This window comes from Podarcis muralis, chromosome 14 (genome assembly GCF_964188315.1).
Source record: "Podarcis muralis chromosome 14, rPodMur119.hap1.1, whole genome shotgun sequence".
In the NCBI taxonomy this organism is placed as follows: domain Eukaryota; kingdom Metazoa; phylum Chordata; class Lepidosauria; order Squamata; family Lacertidae; genus Podarcis; species Podarcis muralis.
The window spans coordinates 52243150-52262120 of NC_135668.1; the positions used below are offsets into that span (position 1 = coordinate 52243150).

Consider the following 18971-nt stretch of genomic DNA (forward strand, 5'->3'; position numbering starts at 1 on the left):
GACCAGCATTTGAGGAGTGGGTTTATCTGTGTTGTGATTTCTCCATGAGAGTTATAAAGATTGCAATTCCACTGCAAACAGCCATTTGGGAATGATACATTGTTATTTCCTATGGGTTTGTCCCTATGGTTTTGTACAAGGCCAGAAAAACAAAAACGCACACTCTCTTTTGTGTTTATTGAACGTGACTCTTGTTACTGGAGGCAGGGAGCAGTGATTCCATAGCAGCAACCTCACATAATGGAAACCTTCAGCCACCTGGATGTTGATGTCTGTTTTTAATTAAGACCCCTGAAATATAGTTCATGCTACATCAAACTATCTAGCAGTTGCACAATGTGGAACTGAGATCTCAGCAAGCAAAAAATGGTGAGGTTGATTATTTATTTATTTGCACGCTGTTCCCCCGTTTGTGGCAAATGCCAGAAAGTCAGGCTATGACCTTAGCTGCGCCAGGGGATTAGTCGACAGGAAGTCAGAGAGAGGTCAACGCACCAGATGTCTCCTCAGCACTGCTTTTGGCACCCTGTTCTACTCTTACAACAAACGCAAAGGTTGAAAAATTTCAGCTGTACAAACCAGTCCTTGGCTATTTACACTACCAATTTTTTTTTTTGGGGGGGTGTCACATTACTCCCTACTGAATGAAGCATCCTATGACTGTATAGGAGATTTCACAGGGCCATCCAACTTCCCGCAAGAGCTCATGCCTCCAGGCCGGGGGCGCCCCAACCAAGGCAGAAAGCTTAAAAGCTTTTTCTGTGCTGGGTACTGCTTTGGTTACATGGTGCAAAAAGGGTTTATATGCTCTCCGCTTTGCCTTGGGGAGCAAATCCTGCTTGGCACATGGCCTCTGGGTGTGCTGGGCCTGCTCTCTCTCACCCCCCACCTGTGGGGCAGTTCCAAGATTTGGGGTACATGCCGCTTGGAAACATACCTTCGTGTAAGACGTGATTGTACTGTGCATATATTCCACTCTGGCCCTGCCTGATGTCTTGGGATTTTGGGTGTCTGTATCTTTGCCCTAGGGACGCGGGTGGCGCTGTGGGTAAAACCTCAGAGCCTAGGACTTGCCGATCGTATGGTCGGCGGTTCGAATCCCCGTGGCGGGGTGAGCTCCCATCTTTCGGTCCCAGCTCCTGCCCACCTAGCAGTTCGAAAGCACCCCTAAGTGCAAGTAGATAAATAGGTACCGCTTTATAGCGGGAAGGTAAACGGCGTTTCCGTGTGCTGCGCTGGTGTTGGCTCGCCAGAGCAGCTTCGTCACGCTGGCCATGTGACCCGGAAGTGTCTCCAGACAGTGCTGGCCCCTGGCCTCTTAAGTGAGATGGGCACACAACCCTAGAGTCGGACACGACTGGCCCGTACGGGCAGGGGTACCTTTACCTTTTTAGCTACTGATCTGAAAGAAAACGTTCCTTGAAAGTCACAAAATCATAGAATTGTAGAGGTGGAAGTCAGTGGTCATGGGTTCAATCCCTGGCATCTACAGATAAGACAGGAAGAGATGCCTGTCTGAAACCCTGAAGATGATGCCATTCTGTGTAGATAAGACTGAGCTAGATGGGCCAATGGTCTGACTCAGAATACGCCATCTTCCCGTTCTCCAAGCGTGTGGCACCATTTGCTGCTCTGCCTCAGTAAGCACAATGTTCTGAGTTGCCCCCCCCCCCATCACTACCAGGAATAAAATCCACTTTCTGTCCCAGCAGCAAGCCAGTTTACCGGCTGGCCATTCTACCTACACCTTTATAATGTCAACTCCCTCATAAACCCGAAAAGATTAACAACCACCAATCTGAAAGCGACTCAGCTGTCCTGCGGAAATGCAAACCTCCCCCCCTCACCTCTCGCTCACACATGCTTTGTTCATGGCTCTCTCTTACGGCTTGCTATTGTGGGAAGGAAGATCTGGTTCCATCAAATTACTCACACTAGTAGCTCCCCAGGGACTGGAGTCTGGGAAACATTTTGCTCCTGTCTTGGCCTTTGTACACACTCCGAGTTTTGTATGAAAGCCTGGGGTTTTGCCATGGACTGCAGAGGTGCCTCTGAGCCTCAATTACAGGCTTCCAGCCTCCTCTCCCTGCACATCAGATGTATTCAGCCTCTAGATGCAAGTATTCCCCCCCCCACCCGCTTACGTCATTGACAGTGCTTAGCCGTATATTCAGAGCTGTTCAGGAATCATATCCAGCCTGCACACCAGAGCTACCTTCTGCACCCCTGACAATGTGACTGGAGCAGCGGATGGAATTAATTTACCTGATGGTGTAAACCTCTCTCCCGATTGCCTGGGCTCTGGACAGCTCCCAGCAGCTGCCTCTGGAAGCTCTACAAACAGTGTTTCCACTGATGGGATTAAGCAAAAATCATCTGCTCTGTACCATAGCCATCCTTTTTGGCTGCAAGTCCTGGCATGAATGATAGCAAGTATCAGATAGAGCAGTGTTTCCCAACCTTTTTTGGGCAAAGGCACACTTGTTTCATGAAAAAAATCTCGAGGCACACCACCATGCCAGATGGGGAAAGGTCACTTTTTACTTATGTAAAAAAAAAAAAAAAATAGTAACAGCATAGAAGGTAATGGTTAGGCTAGCATCCCTCTTCCAAATATGCTAGGTTTTTATTTGCAGGGACTGTTCTACATGGGAAAGCATTCAGCACTGTCATTCTCCCATCTGCCATCTGAATTGGTACTATTCTGGGTCAACTTACTCTGCTGCATGTGTAGATGAAAATGGCACCAAGTGTGGGGGGTTTTGGCCCTCTCTGAAGTGCTTCTCTGCAAGATATGGTAGGATGTGTTACACAAGTAAACACTTGCAGGGTATGATAAAGAGAGCATTCCAAGAGTGACTTGGGATGCTATGAAGATGCTGCAAAAGTGGGCATGTGATTATTGCACGCCTTAAGCTAATGCTGAATACCCAAGAGTGTACAACTGGACTGCTGAATCCTAACTGGGTGTACTGAAAAGATGCTGGATGAGACCCAGACCAATAGTACCTGCAAAAGCAGCGTTATTAAAAGCAGCTTTCCCTTTGAACATCTCTTTGTTCAAAGTGCATCTGAAAGCCTAATGACCCACTGGTTCCTTAGGAGTGAGCTTTAATGCAAGGATTTTGATGTTAATCCATGGATCAGATGTGTGTGTGTGGATAATCGCATTGTTGGACAGTCCTTTCTGCCTGTTGGCCGTTAGCCAACGACCCCCTCCTCCGCCTGAATGAAATGTGCCCCGTGGGAGCGTTGGGACATCAGAACCACAAGTTATAGTTATCAGGGGCGCCGACTTATAAAAAATATTGGGGGGTCCTGCCGCTGGTTCGCTCGGGTAGCCGGGAGAACGCAGTTCAAGGTGGCGGTGTTGGGGAGAGACCCTCGCTCAGGGCGCCACGAGACTTGGCGGCCGGCGGCCTATCTGGGGGGTTTTGGAGCATATTTCGGCGGAGCGATTGGGGAGGAGGGGGCTTGTTGCCGGATTCTTCAGCTGGGCCGGAGATCCGCTGCTGGGGGTCCCTGGGCCGAGTTGTGAGCACGGCCTGCTGAAGGGAGATCCAGCCGAATGCGCGACGGGGACGGCCGGGGCTCTCCGGCTAGGGCGCGCGGCTGGCTGGCTGGCGAGGGAGCAGGTGGGGAGGAGGCGGGGGTCCTCACTCTCTTAGGAAACACACCCGCGCGCCCGATTGCCACGAAGTCCGAAGGGTGCGTGTGTGGAATTAAAAAGCAAAAACGAGATACGGGCAGGGCAGGCAAAGAGTTTTCCGCAAGAGGATGGAGGGCAGGTTGAAGAGAAAATCACTCAGGATGAGACAGTCAAATCAGCCATGATAAAATGGGCTCAGGATATTGGGTATAACATCATGTTTGAGGACTGGGAAAGGTTATGGACCACCGGAATGAAATTCACGGCATGTAATGCCTTGAAGGAAAATATTATGAAAATGATTTATAGGTGGTACATGACCCCAGTCAAGCTTGCAAAAATATATCACCTGTCTGATAATAAATGTTGGAAATGTAAGGAGGCTGAAGGGAAATTCTTTCACCTCTGGTGGACTTGTCCAAAAGTGAAGGCCTTCTGGGAAATGATCTATAATGAGTTAAAAAAGGTATTTAAGTATACCTTTCCCAAGAAACCAGAGGCCTTCCTCTTGGGCATTGTTGGCCAGAAAGTGTTAAAGAAGGATAGAACTTTCTTTATGTATGCAACTACAGCAGCAAGAATACTTATCGCAAAATATTGGAAGACACAAGATTTGCCCACACTGGAAGAGTGGCAGACGCAATTGATGGACTACATGGAACTGGCTGAAATGACTGGCAGAATCCGAGATTTGGGAGAAGAAACAACGGAAGAGGACTGGAAAAAATTTAAGGACTATTTCCAAAAGCAATATAAGTTGTGTGAATGTTAAAAATTTACACGATTCGGAAACTATAGCTTCAGCAATTAGATTTGGGAAACAGGAAATTATATTTTAAGTAAGAAAAGGTCAAAATCTAAGGTAATACTATGTTTAATTTAAGATATAAGTAACTGATGAAAAGTATGTTAAATTTAGAGGTATAGTATTTGAAAAGTACAAAATAAGGTACGAAACAAGGTAATAATTTGCTGATATCTTTATTATAAAGAATGCAGGGTAAGGGAGATGCGAGGAAGTCCAGTTAGTTATATAAAAAATGTGTTGAATGGTTGGTTTTCTTTTCTTCTTTTTCTTTTTTTCTTTTTCTTGTTCTTTTACTTTTTTCTTCAGTGTATGTTTCTAACTTTGTATTTGAAAACTTAATAAAATATTTATATATAAAAAAAGGGAAATCCTTTCGCTTTTCTGGGGTGCAGGGAAGTCTCAGAGCCGGAGGTTGGGGAAGGGACCCCCTTTGCTCTGCCCTCTTCTCCCGTCTTAGATTCGCAGGGGGGTCCCCGCCCGAGCTTGCCTGGCCACCGGGCCACACAAGGGCCGCGCTCTACGCGGCGCACCTTGCTAGCCGCGCAGCTGTCCTCCGCGGCTGCGGAGCGGCCCTGCGCCGGTGCCCAGCCCCTCTGGGCGCCCGCTGCGCTGCCAATGACAAGCGGGCGACGTCGCGGGCAGGGAAGGCGTCGCTTTCTTTCCCGATCCTTCATCCTCCCAGTCTTCCAGCCCTTTTTTGGGTTGGAAGCTCGTCTCGTTCGCCCTTCTCCTTTCTTCACCCTGCGTGCAATTTTCCTCCCTCGTCTCCCTCCCCATTTCTCCTTCCTTCCTTCCTGACTGACGGGCTCGGGCTTCGGCTCGGGCTCGGGCAGCCACAGCGTCGGCGGTGTTGGCGATCGGCGGCGCGGGGGGATGGCCCTCCCGGGGGAGCCGGCGCTGCTCAATGGGGTTGCCAAGGAGACAGGCCGGCCGCCCCCCTCCCCCGGCCCGGCGCCCCCCGCCGCGCCGGTGCCCGTTATCGAGCTGGTGCGCGCCGGGCGCCCTATAAAAGCCGCGGACGCGCCAAGCTCCCTCTTCCGCCGCGCAGGAGCGATGCCTCTCTCTGGCTCTCCCTCCGCGCAGGCTGAGGGAGGGAGGGAGTGGCGCGTGTGACCCGTCTCTGCTGGGAGACCAAACCCAGCGAGGCAGAGTCGCGCGGAGGCGCCCAGGCAGCGCTGCCGGCTGCGAGGAGGAGCGCCAGGCAGCAGCAGGAGGCGCGGCCTCTCCTCGCCGCCGCCGCCCCGCCTCTCGCCGCCGACTCGCCCGCCTCCCTCCAGGCAACATCTCGCGGCACACTAGGCAACGTCTGGCGGCACACTAGTGTGCCGCGGAACACCGGTTGGGAAACACTGAGATAGAGAACAGACTTCTGTCCCCGACTTAACAAGCATTCAGCATAAGCGAGGGAGCCAATTTCTCTCTTTTATGTAGAGGGGCGTGGGGGGGGGGGTTGGGGGCAGAGAGACTCACTGGAAGAAGAACAAGCAATATCTTCCAAAGGACAGAGCTCTGGACTTCATGGATGCATTAACGGTAACCACTTGCCACTAAAGGAAGGCTACCTTTCCCCCTCCCGGCCTGCGATGCATTAAAGTTGTCGTAATGACAGCCCAGAAAGTTTTCCTCTTTTGTCTTTGAAAAACAACGGAAATCTCACAAAGGTTGAGGAGCCCCAGCCAAGACGCAACGTTCCCATCTTGATTGCTAATAAGCAGGCCGGTAAATGCAGCAAAACCCCAAGGGGAAAGACTGTAGCCAGAGGACAATGTTCCAGGAATGTCAGTCATAATGGTGGTTTGGAATCTCCTTCTTAAGATGCTGCAGGCCAGTGAATGCCAATTGCTGAGAAGCAACACTCGAGAGGGGCTATTGCATTCCAATCCTGTTAGTTGGGCTTCCCAAATGTATTGGACTGGCCACTGGAGGGAGAAGACTGCTGGCCTAAGGGGCCTTCAGCCTGACCCCGTAGGGCTCTTATTATGGAGGAAATGGCACTTAGTTTCATGATAGTGCAAATGGAAGCATAGGCCCAAGTTATGGCAGAGACTATCAGCAACACCGCACAAAGGTAAAGGTAAAGTGACCCCTGACAGTTAAGTCCAGTTGCGGACCTCAGGGGTTGTGGCGCTCATCTTGCTTTACTGGCTGAGGAAGCCGCCGTTTGTCCTCAGACGGCTTCCGGGTCATGTGGCCAACATGACTAAGCTGCTTCTGGCGAAACCAGAGCAGCACACGGAAACACTGTTTACCTTCCTGCCACAGCAGAACCTATTTATCTACTTGCACTTTGACGTGCTTTCGAACTGCTAGGCTGGAAGGAGCAGGGACCAAGCAACAGGAGCTTACCCTGTCACGGGGATTCGAACTGCCGACCTTCTGGTCGGCAAGCCCTAGGCTCTGTAGTTTAGACCACAGTGCCACCCGCGTCCCTACAGCCCACAAAAGAAGGAAGCATTTCCTCCAAGCCAGTTCTGAAGGGCTGGGGACAGGTTTATACACAGCAGGCTCCATCCTGCTTTCGCTGTGTGGGCACGCAGGCATCTTTGCTTCCAATTTGAAGAACTTAAAAAAAAATAAAAAAATAGGGAGATTCTGTGCATTAACTTACTCTCACACCCAGAAACTCCACTGAATGTATTGTACAAATGATTACTGGTTTTGCTCAAAACAAATCGAACTCTGGCTGCAACCCTAAATACATACACCAGGAGCAAGCCCAACTTGACTCAGCCTGCTTCACATGCATAGGATTGTGCTGTCGGTTTACTGGGCTTCACCTTCCCAAGATCCATTTGAGTGTTTGCAGATATCCATTGTGCCAATATAATAGTTACATCCCTGGAAAAGACCCTGATGTTGGGAAAGATGGAGGGCACAAGGAGAAGGGGACGACAGAGGACGAGATGGTTGGACGGTGTTCTTGAAGCTACCAGCATGAGTTTGACCAAACGGCAGGAGGCAGTGGAAGACAGGAGTGCCTGGCGTGCTCTGGTCCAGGGGGTCACGAAGAGTCGGACACGACTAAATGACTAAACAGCAACAACAATATCCTATGGCATCATTTCCCCCCATCCGGCAATAATTTAACCACTCAGCTAATGGCTTGGCAGCCAGATGCACGTGCTACAGTGCATGTCACAAACCATGTAAACGCTGCAATATTTTGATATACCTTTTGTTTTGCAAACATTGCTGGCAGGGGGTAGGTAGCTTTCTCTGATCCCTAAAATAAGACAGATTTTTGTTGTCATGCAAGTGGATCATATATGCTGCCACCCCACACACCAAATCCCCCAAAGAAACAACATGTTGATTTGTTCCAAGTAATGATGTACAGCAGAGAAGGCAGCCCTTGGCTTGCGGGGCAAATCTGTGCTCCACTATCCCTACTGAACTTCAGAAATGGGTGCCATGTTTTTTCCTCTGTTTCACCTGTAAGGACAGTAAGTCCCAAAAGTGTTTGCTATGGTGTTGTGTTGCTGTTTCATGCTCATTCTGGAACAGTAAAGGGCCATTTCAAAATATATGAGGAAATCTGTCAGGAAGCACCCATTCATCCCCTATTTACACATCCAGCAAAATCACGTGGCAGAGAACTTCTTGGGCTGTGCCACTTTAAAATGCAAACAAAGGGTTATGTGTGCTTTTTTGAATGATACCTCAAAACAAACAAAAACCCAAGATTTCCCACGTGTTGGAAACTTGCACATCAGAGAGCTATGCCAGAGGTGTGCGGCATTAGCTTTCTGCTTGCAAGTGTGTGTGCAGGAGCAACCCCACATTTGCAGGATGAAATTGTACAATCCAGGAAGAGTTCTATGAAGAGATTTTTGTAGAACATGTAAGTTTTGCGGCAATATTTGGAAAATAGCTCCCCACAGCTTCTCTCCCCGACATACCCCCGCAAGACGTAACAGGGAGCCTCTGAGTGCTACAGGTAAGGAGAGCAAGGTATTTCATGGTAAAGGTAAAGGTAAAGGTACCCCTGCCCGTACGGGCCAGTCTTGCCAGACTCTAGGGTTGTGCGCTCATCTCACTCTATAGGCCGGGAGCCAGCGCTGTCCGCAGACACTTCCGGGTCACGTGGCCAGCGTGACAAGCTGCATCTGGCGAGCCAGTGCAGCACACGGAACGCCGTTTACCTTCCCGCTAGAAAGCGGTCCCTATTTATCTACTTGCACCCGGGGGTGCTTTCGAACTGCTAGGTTGGCAGGCGCTGGGACCGAGCGACGGGAGCGCACCCCGCCACGGGGATTCGAACCGCCGACCTTTCGATCGGCAAGTCCTAGGTGCTGAGGCTTTAACCCACAGCGCCACCTGCGTCCCTTTCATGGTACTTTGCAATAAAAAATGTCTCTTAAGGGCACAGGCAGCAAAGCTAACGCCACTACGCTGATGGTGACATTCATCCTTTCCTCTGGTATGAACTGGAAAGGCATTTCCAAGATCTTGCAGCAATTCATGCTTGCCTGCCACTTAGGGAGTGGTCTTACTAATGCAAACTTGTCGCTTAAAATAGGGATGGGCACCAGAGTATCTGGGACTTGCCTTTTGGGCGGCACAGGGCAGAGTTAGGTTTGGAGCAGGGGCTTCTTCCTCCTCCATTGCAAATGTGGGGGGTCTGATAAGTGGCACATGTACAATCAGCAGGATGATCAATGGGCAAGAGCAGCCCTTCCATCTTGCACTCCAGAAGGCGAGCAAAGAAGATGAGTGATTGCCATGGCTCCTGAATAAATCTGAATAATTCATCAAGTCACAAATAACGACAAGACAGGAGACTGAAGCATCCTCCTCCAAGCAGGAACTGTAATTTAGATTCCCAACTTTATCTGCAGCAGCAGCAGCAGCAGTGTTCAGATGGACTATAGCTCAGGGGCAGAGCTGGGCAGGCAGAATGTCCCGGGTTCAATCTCAGGCCTCTCCAGTTGAAAAGGAATAAGGAGCAGGCAATGGCAAAGACTTTCTCTGCATCAGATCTTGAAGGGTACCCTCTCCTGGGCTTTAGAGACCAATCATCTGACTGAAGAACCTAGGAAGTTCTTTCATACAAAGGTGATCACACAAAGCTACCAATTGAAATGCAAGCGCAAGGCAATTCTTGGTTTGGGGCAAAATGAACACTTCTGAGAAAGAGAGAGAGAGGGAGAGATTATCTATGTTAGTTAAGTATGGTTGTTAATCTACCACAGGTTTGGAGATAAAGGCTCATCTCCAGTGAAGGAGCTGGGAGTCTTGCGAGAGAGCCAGAAGATAATGAAGTCTGGAGCCTGTTGATTTTATATTCCAGTGGTACCTCAGGTTACATACGCTTCAGGTTACAGACTCCGCTAACTCAGAAATAGTGCTTCAGGTTAAGAACTTCGCTTCAGGATGAGAACAGAAATCTGGCTCCGGCGGCGCGGCAGCAGCGGGAGGCCCCATTAGCTAAAGTGGTGCTTCAGGTTAAGAACAGTTTCAGGTTAAGTACGGACCTCCGGAACGAATTAAGTACTTAACCTGAGGTACCACTGTACTTAGCAAAAAGCTTAAAGCCAGACTTGACTCCTAGCCCCTTCATCTTCTACAATTTCAGTGAGTTGTATCTCCCCTTCCTGAACAATATCCTTTTGCTTTGGAGTCTTTGAACAAGTCGGCTCCAACTGATTTTGGTTCAAGAACCAGGCAAAGCTCAGAAATTCACAGGGTTCCTGTGTTTCGTGCCAAAGCACTGGTCCCACAGAACTGTTTGTTTAAGGGCATCACTACCTATTACAAGGAAGGCGCCCTCACCTTTTAAGGACCTTGTACTGGGGCGTCCAATTGCAAGGTGAAGTGGCATGGCCAAAAGTTGGGTACAAAACATGAACTGTGGGAAGCAAGAATAAAAGATAACTTAGAAACAACAGCCAGAGATGGCTTGGGGTACCAAAACAAGTTTGAATTCCTACCATGCGGACCAGCAGGGGCAGAATTTGCCAGTACCTGTGAATTATAGGGAAATGGATCTGCAAAAGATGCTCTCCCCTGCCCCTTAGGAACCACCTCGCAAATGTGGTCTTAACCATCTTTAGCTCTTTCTCTCTCTTTCTTTCTCCTTTGTGAAAAACTAAGCCGAGTAGCATAGCCTGGACAACTTCACCTCACCAAGCAAGACTAAAATGTCCTTCGTTGTCACGCTAGGAGTGCAGCAGAGAATGTGACAAATAGCTGGTGAAATCATGAGATGACGCTTTCTTCACTGGTGATGGAGACACTGTGATGATGTCATCCGAGTCATCCGACTGAACTTCATCTGCAGGTGGCGAGGGAGAGGGCTGCAGCTGATCACGGGAGGATGTGGCTGAAAGAACAACGAACGAAACAGGAGAGTGGATAAAAATGGCCAAAGTCTTTCTGTTAAGAATAACAAGGTTTCAGAATGGGTTATGAATAATTTTGATTGCCCTTTTCTGTTTCCATGCTGACACAACCTCTCATGCACAAAAGGAAGGCAGGCATTAAACCAATCATCAGGATTTACATGTAAATGAGAGTGCATGCTCCACCTTCTCTCCTATGGCTCTGCACTACTTCCTCATTTTGAAATATATTGCTTTCCACTGCATCAAAATACAGTAACCTATGACTTGATCAAACCCTGACGCAATGCATTAAGCCCTACAACACAGGAAGGGAGGAGGGAGAGAGCATGCAAGCACAGGAAGTCTCCTGCATGACCCTCCAAGCCATGGTTTGGAAGATTGCCCCCAATGCACCCACAGATTCTTCTGGGACAAGATAAAAGCCGACTCTAAGCAGAAACAGAAGGAAACCACCAATGAATACTAATTAGAAAAGTCATCCATTTGGACATTAGCAATTCAACTCCAATTCAAGTAATAAATAGCAGTAGCACAATAGACAAGCTATTTCCCCCCGGTGTGATGGCCCCCTTTATATGTTTGAATTACATCTTGGGCTGCTGTTTTCTTCTGGAACAGTTAAGCAATTAAATAATGATAGTTATTAACCTTCACAACAACCCTGTGAAGTAAACAGTAATTGATACCTAACTCAGAGGCCTGTGCAAAAAATAAAAATCAATGTGATGGAGTGGCTGTCGACAAATAAAAGTTATAACAACTGAAAATCAATGAAGCCGTCACTCTGCTGCAAGATTGAATACTGAGCCCCTACTTAGCCTCAGGTTTGTTTTGAACTCCGTTGAGACTGAAGACTTGGATGATGCCTTCCTAGAACAGATTGCCAAACATTCAAAAAGGAGAGATCTAGTAGGCTTCAACCACCCCAATATCTGTTGGAACTTAAATTCTGCCAAGAATGTAAGGTCCAACAAATTCCTCCATTCCCTCACTGACAATTTCATTTCCCAGAAGGTGGAAGTAGCAACAAGGGGGTCATTTATCCTGGACCCGGACCTCACCAAAAGGGAGGAACTGATTGACAAAGTGGAAGTACTGGGAACCTTGCTGAGCCTACTGCACACAGAAGTCCCTTTTTGGACAAGATTAATTAGAACCAAAGTTCATGGGAGACCACTGCAAAAACGTACGATTGACTATAAGCCCAGACTGGGGAAGTAAATGAGATTACCATGAACAGCTGAGGTGAACGCTAGAGGCGAATATTTGAATGGAGACCAGACTGGCTTCTTCTCTCCACTGTCAGGGGCTGCACGGCTTGCTCTCTCATCTCCAGGACCAAGGATCAGAGGCCTGCAAAATATGTGGAGAATTGGCAAGAGTTGTAAAAATAGCTCCCAGCAGAAACTGGGCCCAGAGTCAGAGAGATCCAGCCATAAAGGAGGAGACCTATGATAATAACTAGCAGAGGCCTGAGGCTTTAACTCAGATGCAGAGGTTCACTGGTAGGCAGGCAAGCATTCTGTTACATTCATCTTTTTGTTTAATCTCCATGTGGAAAACATCTAACGTGACTTACACTATGTTGGGCGGTACATTGTGGAACGGGCATAGAGAAACAGAGCAAGCCTGAAGAACCCAGGTCTCTGCGTTCCTGCTATTTGAGAAAGACACTCCTCAAAGATGGAAGACAATTTTGTAACACCTTGACTGGGAAGGTTTTTCTGGCATAGTCTGTTAAATGGCTCCTAAATGTAACACACACCTTGAGAACTCAGGATGGGCCACCTGCTTAAGACTCAAGCATTATACTGCTACATTTATTTATTGCCTGGGTTTTAGATTGCCTTTCATGATAAAAATCACCTTTACACAAAAGTAAAAGGCACAAACAATCAGTGCTTTTTTTTCTAAAAAAATGTTTAGGGGTACTCTCATTTTGACTCAAGAAAATCACCATTTTATAGTTCAAATCAGGAAAAATAAATACAGTAAGTGGGCAAAAGTACAAAGATTCACAAAATGTTTAGGGGTATGCGTCCCCCCAGAAGAAAAGCACTGAATATAATACACAAGCAACCCTCCCGAGGTAGTTTATGGTAGTCGGAAAAACAACGTAATATGCTTAAGATAACAAAAGCAACAGCATTAAAAAGTTAAGGCAGCGGCAGCAAATAATTAAATTAGATAAGAATACTAGCAGTAGAGAAAACAACTTTAAATAGCGGCAGCAGGTACAGCACCACATACCACCCGAAAGCCGAGTGGAGTAAAAAAGATCTTCAGGGCCTTTCTTTAATACCACTGAGGAGGGTGAGGCAAAGGCAGGAGCTCTGACCTCACCCTGCCAAGCACCAGTGATGGAATGGGATGCAGGATCGGTTGTCATGGTCTTAGAGCAAAGAGGCTGTGCTGACACATCCTGCTGTGCTGCAGAAGAGCTGCATGGATCACATCAAAGGTCCTGCCACCTCACTCTTTTACACAGCACAAAAAAGTGTCAGCCATAGTGGTCATATCAACCGCAGAAAAAAATTATATGCAATGTTGTTTGCAGATGACACGGCCTTGACACATTATACGCCGAGGAGGCTCTACAGAGACTCAGCAACCGTTTTGCCCAAGCCTTTGGGGAGTTTGGCCTCACCATCAGCCTGATGAAGATCAACATCCTGGGTCAGGACGTCACCAGCTCTCCACGCATCCGCATTGGTGGCCACACACTTGAAGTGGAAGACAAATTGGTCTACTTGGGTTCCACCATAACCAGCAACCCGCCCATTGATGCTGAACTGCACAAGCCTACTGGCCAGGCAGCTACGGCGGTGGCTCACCTCTCCAAAAGGGTACGGGAGAATGTGATGCTAACAAGACAGGCGGATGCCAACGGCAACATCAATATTTAAACACAACATCTACCAACATATATCTTTATATTAAAATAATAATATACAAAGGGTTAAAATGTATATTAAAATACAAAAGGTTAAAGGGACTAATTGTTGTTGGCATCTGTCTGTCTTGGGAGATATTGGAAGAGTGAGCCTTTGGGGGGTGAAGTCAAACCACTGGAAGGTTGCAGTGCCTGCTGTGGCTGTAGAGACTGATGCAGGAGAGACATGTTTTGTTGCAGCTGGGGCAGATGAAAGCCTCTGGTTGTGTTGATGCAGGTGTACCATGGCATTACAGTAAAATCATCCAATCAAATGTTAACAATTCACCATATGACCCTAAAAAAATCACAGCTTTTGGGCAGTTACAGCAAATCCTGTAACTCTGCCATGAATTTCTCAGACTCAAACAAAGATAAGTGATTTTCGCTTGATCATCCCCATGAGGTATCTTACTTAACAAATTCAGAATATATACAGCACTTGAAATCTTCAAGGAATTGCTCAACCTTTCACACGCTTGCTGCTATTATTTCCCATTAGCAGAGGCCAGGTTGCCTACTCCAAGGAGCACAACAAGATCATTGTGGGGCACATGTGGGATTGGGACCTAATCTACACTGATCTACACTGTCAGCAGGATCACACTGAATCATAAAAAAAGATGGAAATAGCCTGGAATGCCTTGTGCAGGTAAACAAACCATTTCTGATCCAAAGTTGTTTGGAACCATTTCTGACCCAAAACTTAGTGGGGCAAATGAAGGACCTTCTGAATCTTTTAAATCACTTTAGAAAAAAAAAAAGCTAATGTGCTCTTGTTTTCCTTTTCAGCCAAGCTGCTTGATGTTCTGGAACAAAGTTGCCTGGCATCTGGGCTAGACTGTGGAAGACTAAATGGAAATACAAAGGAGGGGGAGAGGGTGAAGACAGAAGAGTTGAACAGCATGGGAGAAGTCAACATTAGCCTCGTCGCCTGCAGCTCCATTTTGCTGGTGCAAATATTGTTATACTGTTTGGCCCAACCTGGGCTCCAGCTCACGTTCTTCAAGCCATTGACAGCAAGATCTGTGAAACTCAAATCTCATTAGAACGAGCCACTCCTGGCTTACCTTTCCTCAAGGTGGGTGCGTGCCGTGTGAGCCCTGAAAACGGACTGCACAAGCCTCACAGCATCTTCTTCTGCTTTGTAATCAGCAGCTGTTTGTGAAGAGCTGGACCCACGAGACGAAAGTGAATTCTAGGAGCACAAATAGGAACAAGGTGTTGGCATTCAATATGTCAATTGGCAACTTAACAGATTCTGCTGTTTCTGACCTCAAAGCATTCCTTATCCGTCAACAGAAAGAAAAAAGAACTGGCCTGCTTTTCAGCTGTAGTAGTTTGGGATTGCCAGTAGATTGCTGGGGCTGCCAATGCAAAGTTGATCCAGCCTTCTTACCACTTGCTCAATGAGAAATTTGGCATCATTGATATATAAATATGGGAGAACAAAGGATGCTGGCTATCAAATATTCTGGCCTTTACATGAGACACCTCTGGGTTGAGAAGCAGCAGCTTTCACTAGGCTGGCTGAATATGGGAGGGATGCAGCAATTTCCCAACACTGAACATTCACTAAAAAAAAAAATGTTTGAGGGCAGAGAAATTAATATATTAGGTCCCCCAACCACATACTGTATTCTTGTTCTGTCCATGGTTATCGATCACTGCCAAAAATGCCAATCAGCCAAAAGCAACAGCCAAATCAAGTTAAAAAAAAAAGGACCTTATTTTCTTTTTAAATTTTTATTTGTTCAAACTACTTATAAAGAAAACATTATTTTCTTAATTTGGTCCTCCTCTTGCATAATGCAAGAGCAAAATTAAGAAACACTGGCAGGAAGATTCAGACGTTATTCAAGCTTGTTTCACAATAAGATCTCAACAACAAATTTGGTTGGTCACTTGACAGTAAACATCAGAATGAGTTTAGCTTTAACTTTTTAGCAGCAGAAAAGCCATCTGTTGTATAATGCTGGAAAAACGCTTTGACCCATAGATTTTGGTTAAGGAAAGAATGGAAAAGTTAAACATGGGCATAAGGAGAACAGCCCTTAGAAGGATGGGATAAAACAGCGACTTCCAAGGATTAACATTGCAACAGAAATGCTGTCATCTTATGTCAAGCGAAGGGACACACGATGCTTATGCAAAAGTCTAGAAACAGTTTATACTTAAAAGGAGTTTATTGGGCATTGATGGCTAGAAGCCCCTAATTCAAATGGCCTCTGACAGCTTCTAATGGCTGGTAGTTTCTAAAGTCCTGGACAACTACAGCAATTTGGGCGCAGCCTAATTCAGAGGCCATCTACCCTCTGAATACAGGCTGCTGCTGGGCAACTGAGGTGTCCGGGGGGGTGGGGGAGAGGGAAAAAGGCTTTTATGTCCTGTTTGTGGGCTGCCTAGAAGCATCTAGTTGGCCATGGGCTGGACTAGATGGACCTTTGGACGGATCCAGACCTTTGGCTCTTCTCCTGTTAAAAGGCCAGTTTGCGACCTGGGGAAGTGGGGAAATGTCAACAATAAAATAGTAAACTGGCTTGATAGAGATGCAGGATAATTTTTTCCCTATTTGTTTTAAACTAAATCTGCGTGGTTTGATTTTATTATTAAAAGGTATATAAAGACAAGAAGCAAACAAAGCCTACAGTCAAAGTTCCAGTATTATAGCAGGACAGTGTTCTCGAAGCTACAAACATGAGTTTGACCAAACTGCGGGAGGCAGTGGAAGACAGGAGTGCCTGGCGTGCTCTGGTCCAGGGGGTCACGAGGAGTCGGACACGACTAAGTGACTAAACAACAACAAAAGAGCTTGGGATCCTGTTCCTTTGCCCTGCAGACCGTCTGCATATCAGGGGAAAACATACTGCGGCTGCACTTCTACTTGCCCTGATAGTTGCCTTGTGTCCTGTTCGAGGCACGCTGGGAGAGTTTCGACCGTGTGCGTTAATTGATAATAGTTTCTGCCGAGCCAAGTGTCCCCTGAAAGCTGCCTGGAGCACAAGAACCGCCTGAGAGAGAGCGCAGGGGGAGAGAATAAAATGAATGGATGTTAAGTCCCTTGAAAGATGGCAGCTACACATTCCATGCACAGCCCCAGGAAGAAATTGTGTTCTAGTAAAGGACTATTTTCTTGGCTCTATAAAGGTATTCCTGCCAATCAAAAGGCAAGCTGAACTACTGATCTCCAGTTCAAAAGTTGGTCCCGGCCAATGAAAGACAAAAGAAACCTACTTATGCACAGGTTAATTTGGAAATTCACATACAATCAAATCTGCTGAATGAAATCACACCTCAGGGGCTAACATTTCATTGGCAAGGCTACAATTAATGTCTTGGGTCTCAAACTACCCATTAGACTTTGCCACTGATATGAACATGTTTCCAGGTGATACAAATTGCAGAAAAACTGCACAAGACCTGAATGACTGAGAACAGAAGCAATTGAAACTATTAGTTGTAGGCCTGGAACCATTAGATTAACTTAAAAAAAATCAATTCAGCTAAGAAGAGTTTACATTACTCACCTCATCCAGTGCAGCCCTGTCAATCTGAAATGGATAAACATTGGACAGAAATGAGGCCTTTTCCATTCTTTTAAGCTAAACTTGGTCATTCTACTTTTGGATTTGGTGTATGCCCCTGGTGCTCAGAGGCTCATCAAACATTTTGCGTTTTATATCACTACAATTATTTATACCTTGCTTTGTGAACAATGTGTTCCAAAGCAGCTTGTGAAGAAATGAACAAATACAACAATAAAAGAGATTAAACGTATATTGATCTTAGATTAAGTCCAAGTCGTATTCCCACCCGGTGTAATTCATATTCCTTGGTATTATCTGAGCAGTTATGTATGACTATAGGACTTATGTGGAGTCATGCCACTGGTCCACCTAGCCATGTCTGGCCAACTTTTGACTGGCAGTGGCTCTCCACGGTCTCAGACAAGGGTATAATGTCTGCCTCTCCTCCAGGACATCTTTGTAGATAATAATAATAATAATAAATTTTATTTATATCCCGCCCTCCCCAGCCGAAGCCGGGCTCAGGGTGGCTAACAACAATAAAATAATACAACATTCTAAAATCATTTCATTATAAAATTAATTCAAATCAAATTGATGGCAACCATTGGGCTAGAGTTCTGTGAAGATTGCCAAAGGAGGGAGTCAGGCTGTGCCCTGGCCAAAGGCCTGGTGGAACAGCTCTGTCTTGCAGGCCCTGCGGAAAGATGTCAAGTCCTGCAGGGCCCTAGTCTCTTGTGACAGAGCATTCCACCAGATTGGAGCCACAGCCGAAAAAGCCCTGGCTCTAGTTGAGGCTAGCCTAACCTCTCTGTGGCCTGGGACCTTCAAGATGTTTTTGTTTGAAGACCGTAAATTCCTCTGTGGGACATACCAGGAGAGGCGGTCCTGTAGGTACGAGGGTCCTAGGCCGTATAGGGCTTTAAAGGTTAAAACCAGCACCTTAAACCTGATCCTGTACCCCACCGGGAGCCAGTGCAGCTGGTATAGCACCGGATGAATGTGATCTTGCAGCGAGGACCCCGTAAGGAGTCTCGCCGTGGCATTTTGCACCCGCTGGAGTTTCTGGGTCCGTCTCAAGGGCAGCCCCACATAGAGCGAGTTACAATAATCCAGTCTGGAGGTGACCGTCGTGTGGATCACAGTGGCTAGGTCAGGGTGAGAGATGGAGCGTGAGACCTTCTGCATGAAAAGTGTGAGGCTCTGATAATGATTTAAAGCCCTTTTGCTATATCCAGCATCCTTAACAACTGCCCTGTACAACTACAGGAAACGGGAGTGGACGGCTTTTGTTTTTAAAGGGGAAAGGATAGATTTGAAAGCATGTTGGCATTTGAGTGGTGAGGAGGTGCAGAGTCTCACATGCCAAAGGGTGTCACTATCATCCCGGTTCCTCCCGTCCTCTGATTTCTGTACTCTTCTGCTCCAAAAATATACCTCCCCCTCCCTTTGCAGCTGAAAGAGCATCACCTTGGTGTGGTAGGCCTTCCATTGTCTCTGGATGACCCGAGCAGCTTGTTCCTTTCTGTGATGCTCAGGAGAGCAAGGAGGTGGGCACTCCAAATCTGAACCTCTGAACTTTAGCCTGCATGCTGGATTCAACGGTCGCCAGCTGGGCTGACATTTCTGCAGGCCCTTAAAATAACATTGGAGAAAGTATGAATGGAGAAGCAGAAATCCAGAGGAATGGTGATTGCTGCTGTCAAAGGGA

At 47.0% G+C, this 18971-nt stretch overlaps 1 protein-coding gene across 2 annotated transcripts in view; it reads right to left on the reverse strand.

Annotated features, from left to right (window-relative positions):
- Positions 1–9244: 9244 nt before the first annotated feature.
- Positions 9245–18971, reverse strand: part of IQCE (IQ motif containing E) — a 39889-nt gene continuing 30162 nt past the window's right edge. For both annotated transcript variants that reach the window (XM_028706021.2, XM_077918716.1), the window contains exons 16-21: positions 18731–18895; positions 17261–17284; positions 16622–16744; positions 14804–14931; positions 12033–12154; positions 9245–10779 (exon numbers count right to left, since the gene is read on the reverse strand). In XM_028706021.2, the coding sequence (XP_028561854.2) occupies positions 10616–10779; positions 12033–12154; positions 14804–14931; positions 16622–16744; positions 17261–17284; positions 18731–18895 (726 nt within the window). In that variant the 3' untranslated portion in view covers positions 9245–10615. The remainder of the gene's footprint in view (positions 10780–12032; positions 12155–14803; positions 14932–16621; positions 16745–17260; positions 17285–18730; positions 18896–18971) is intronic.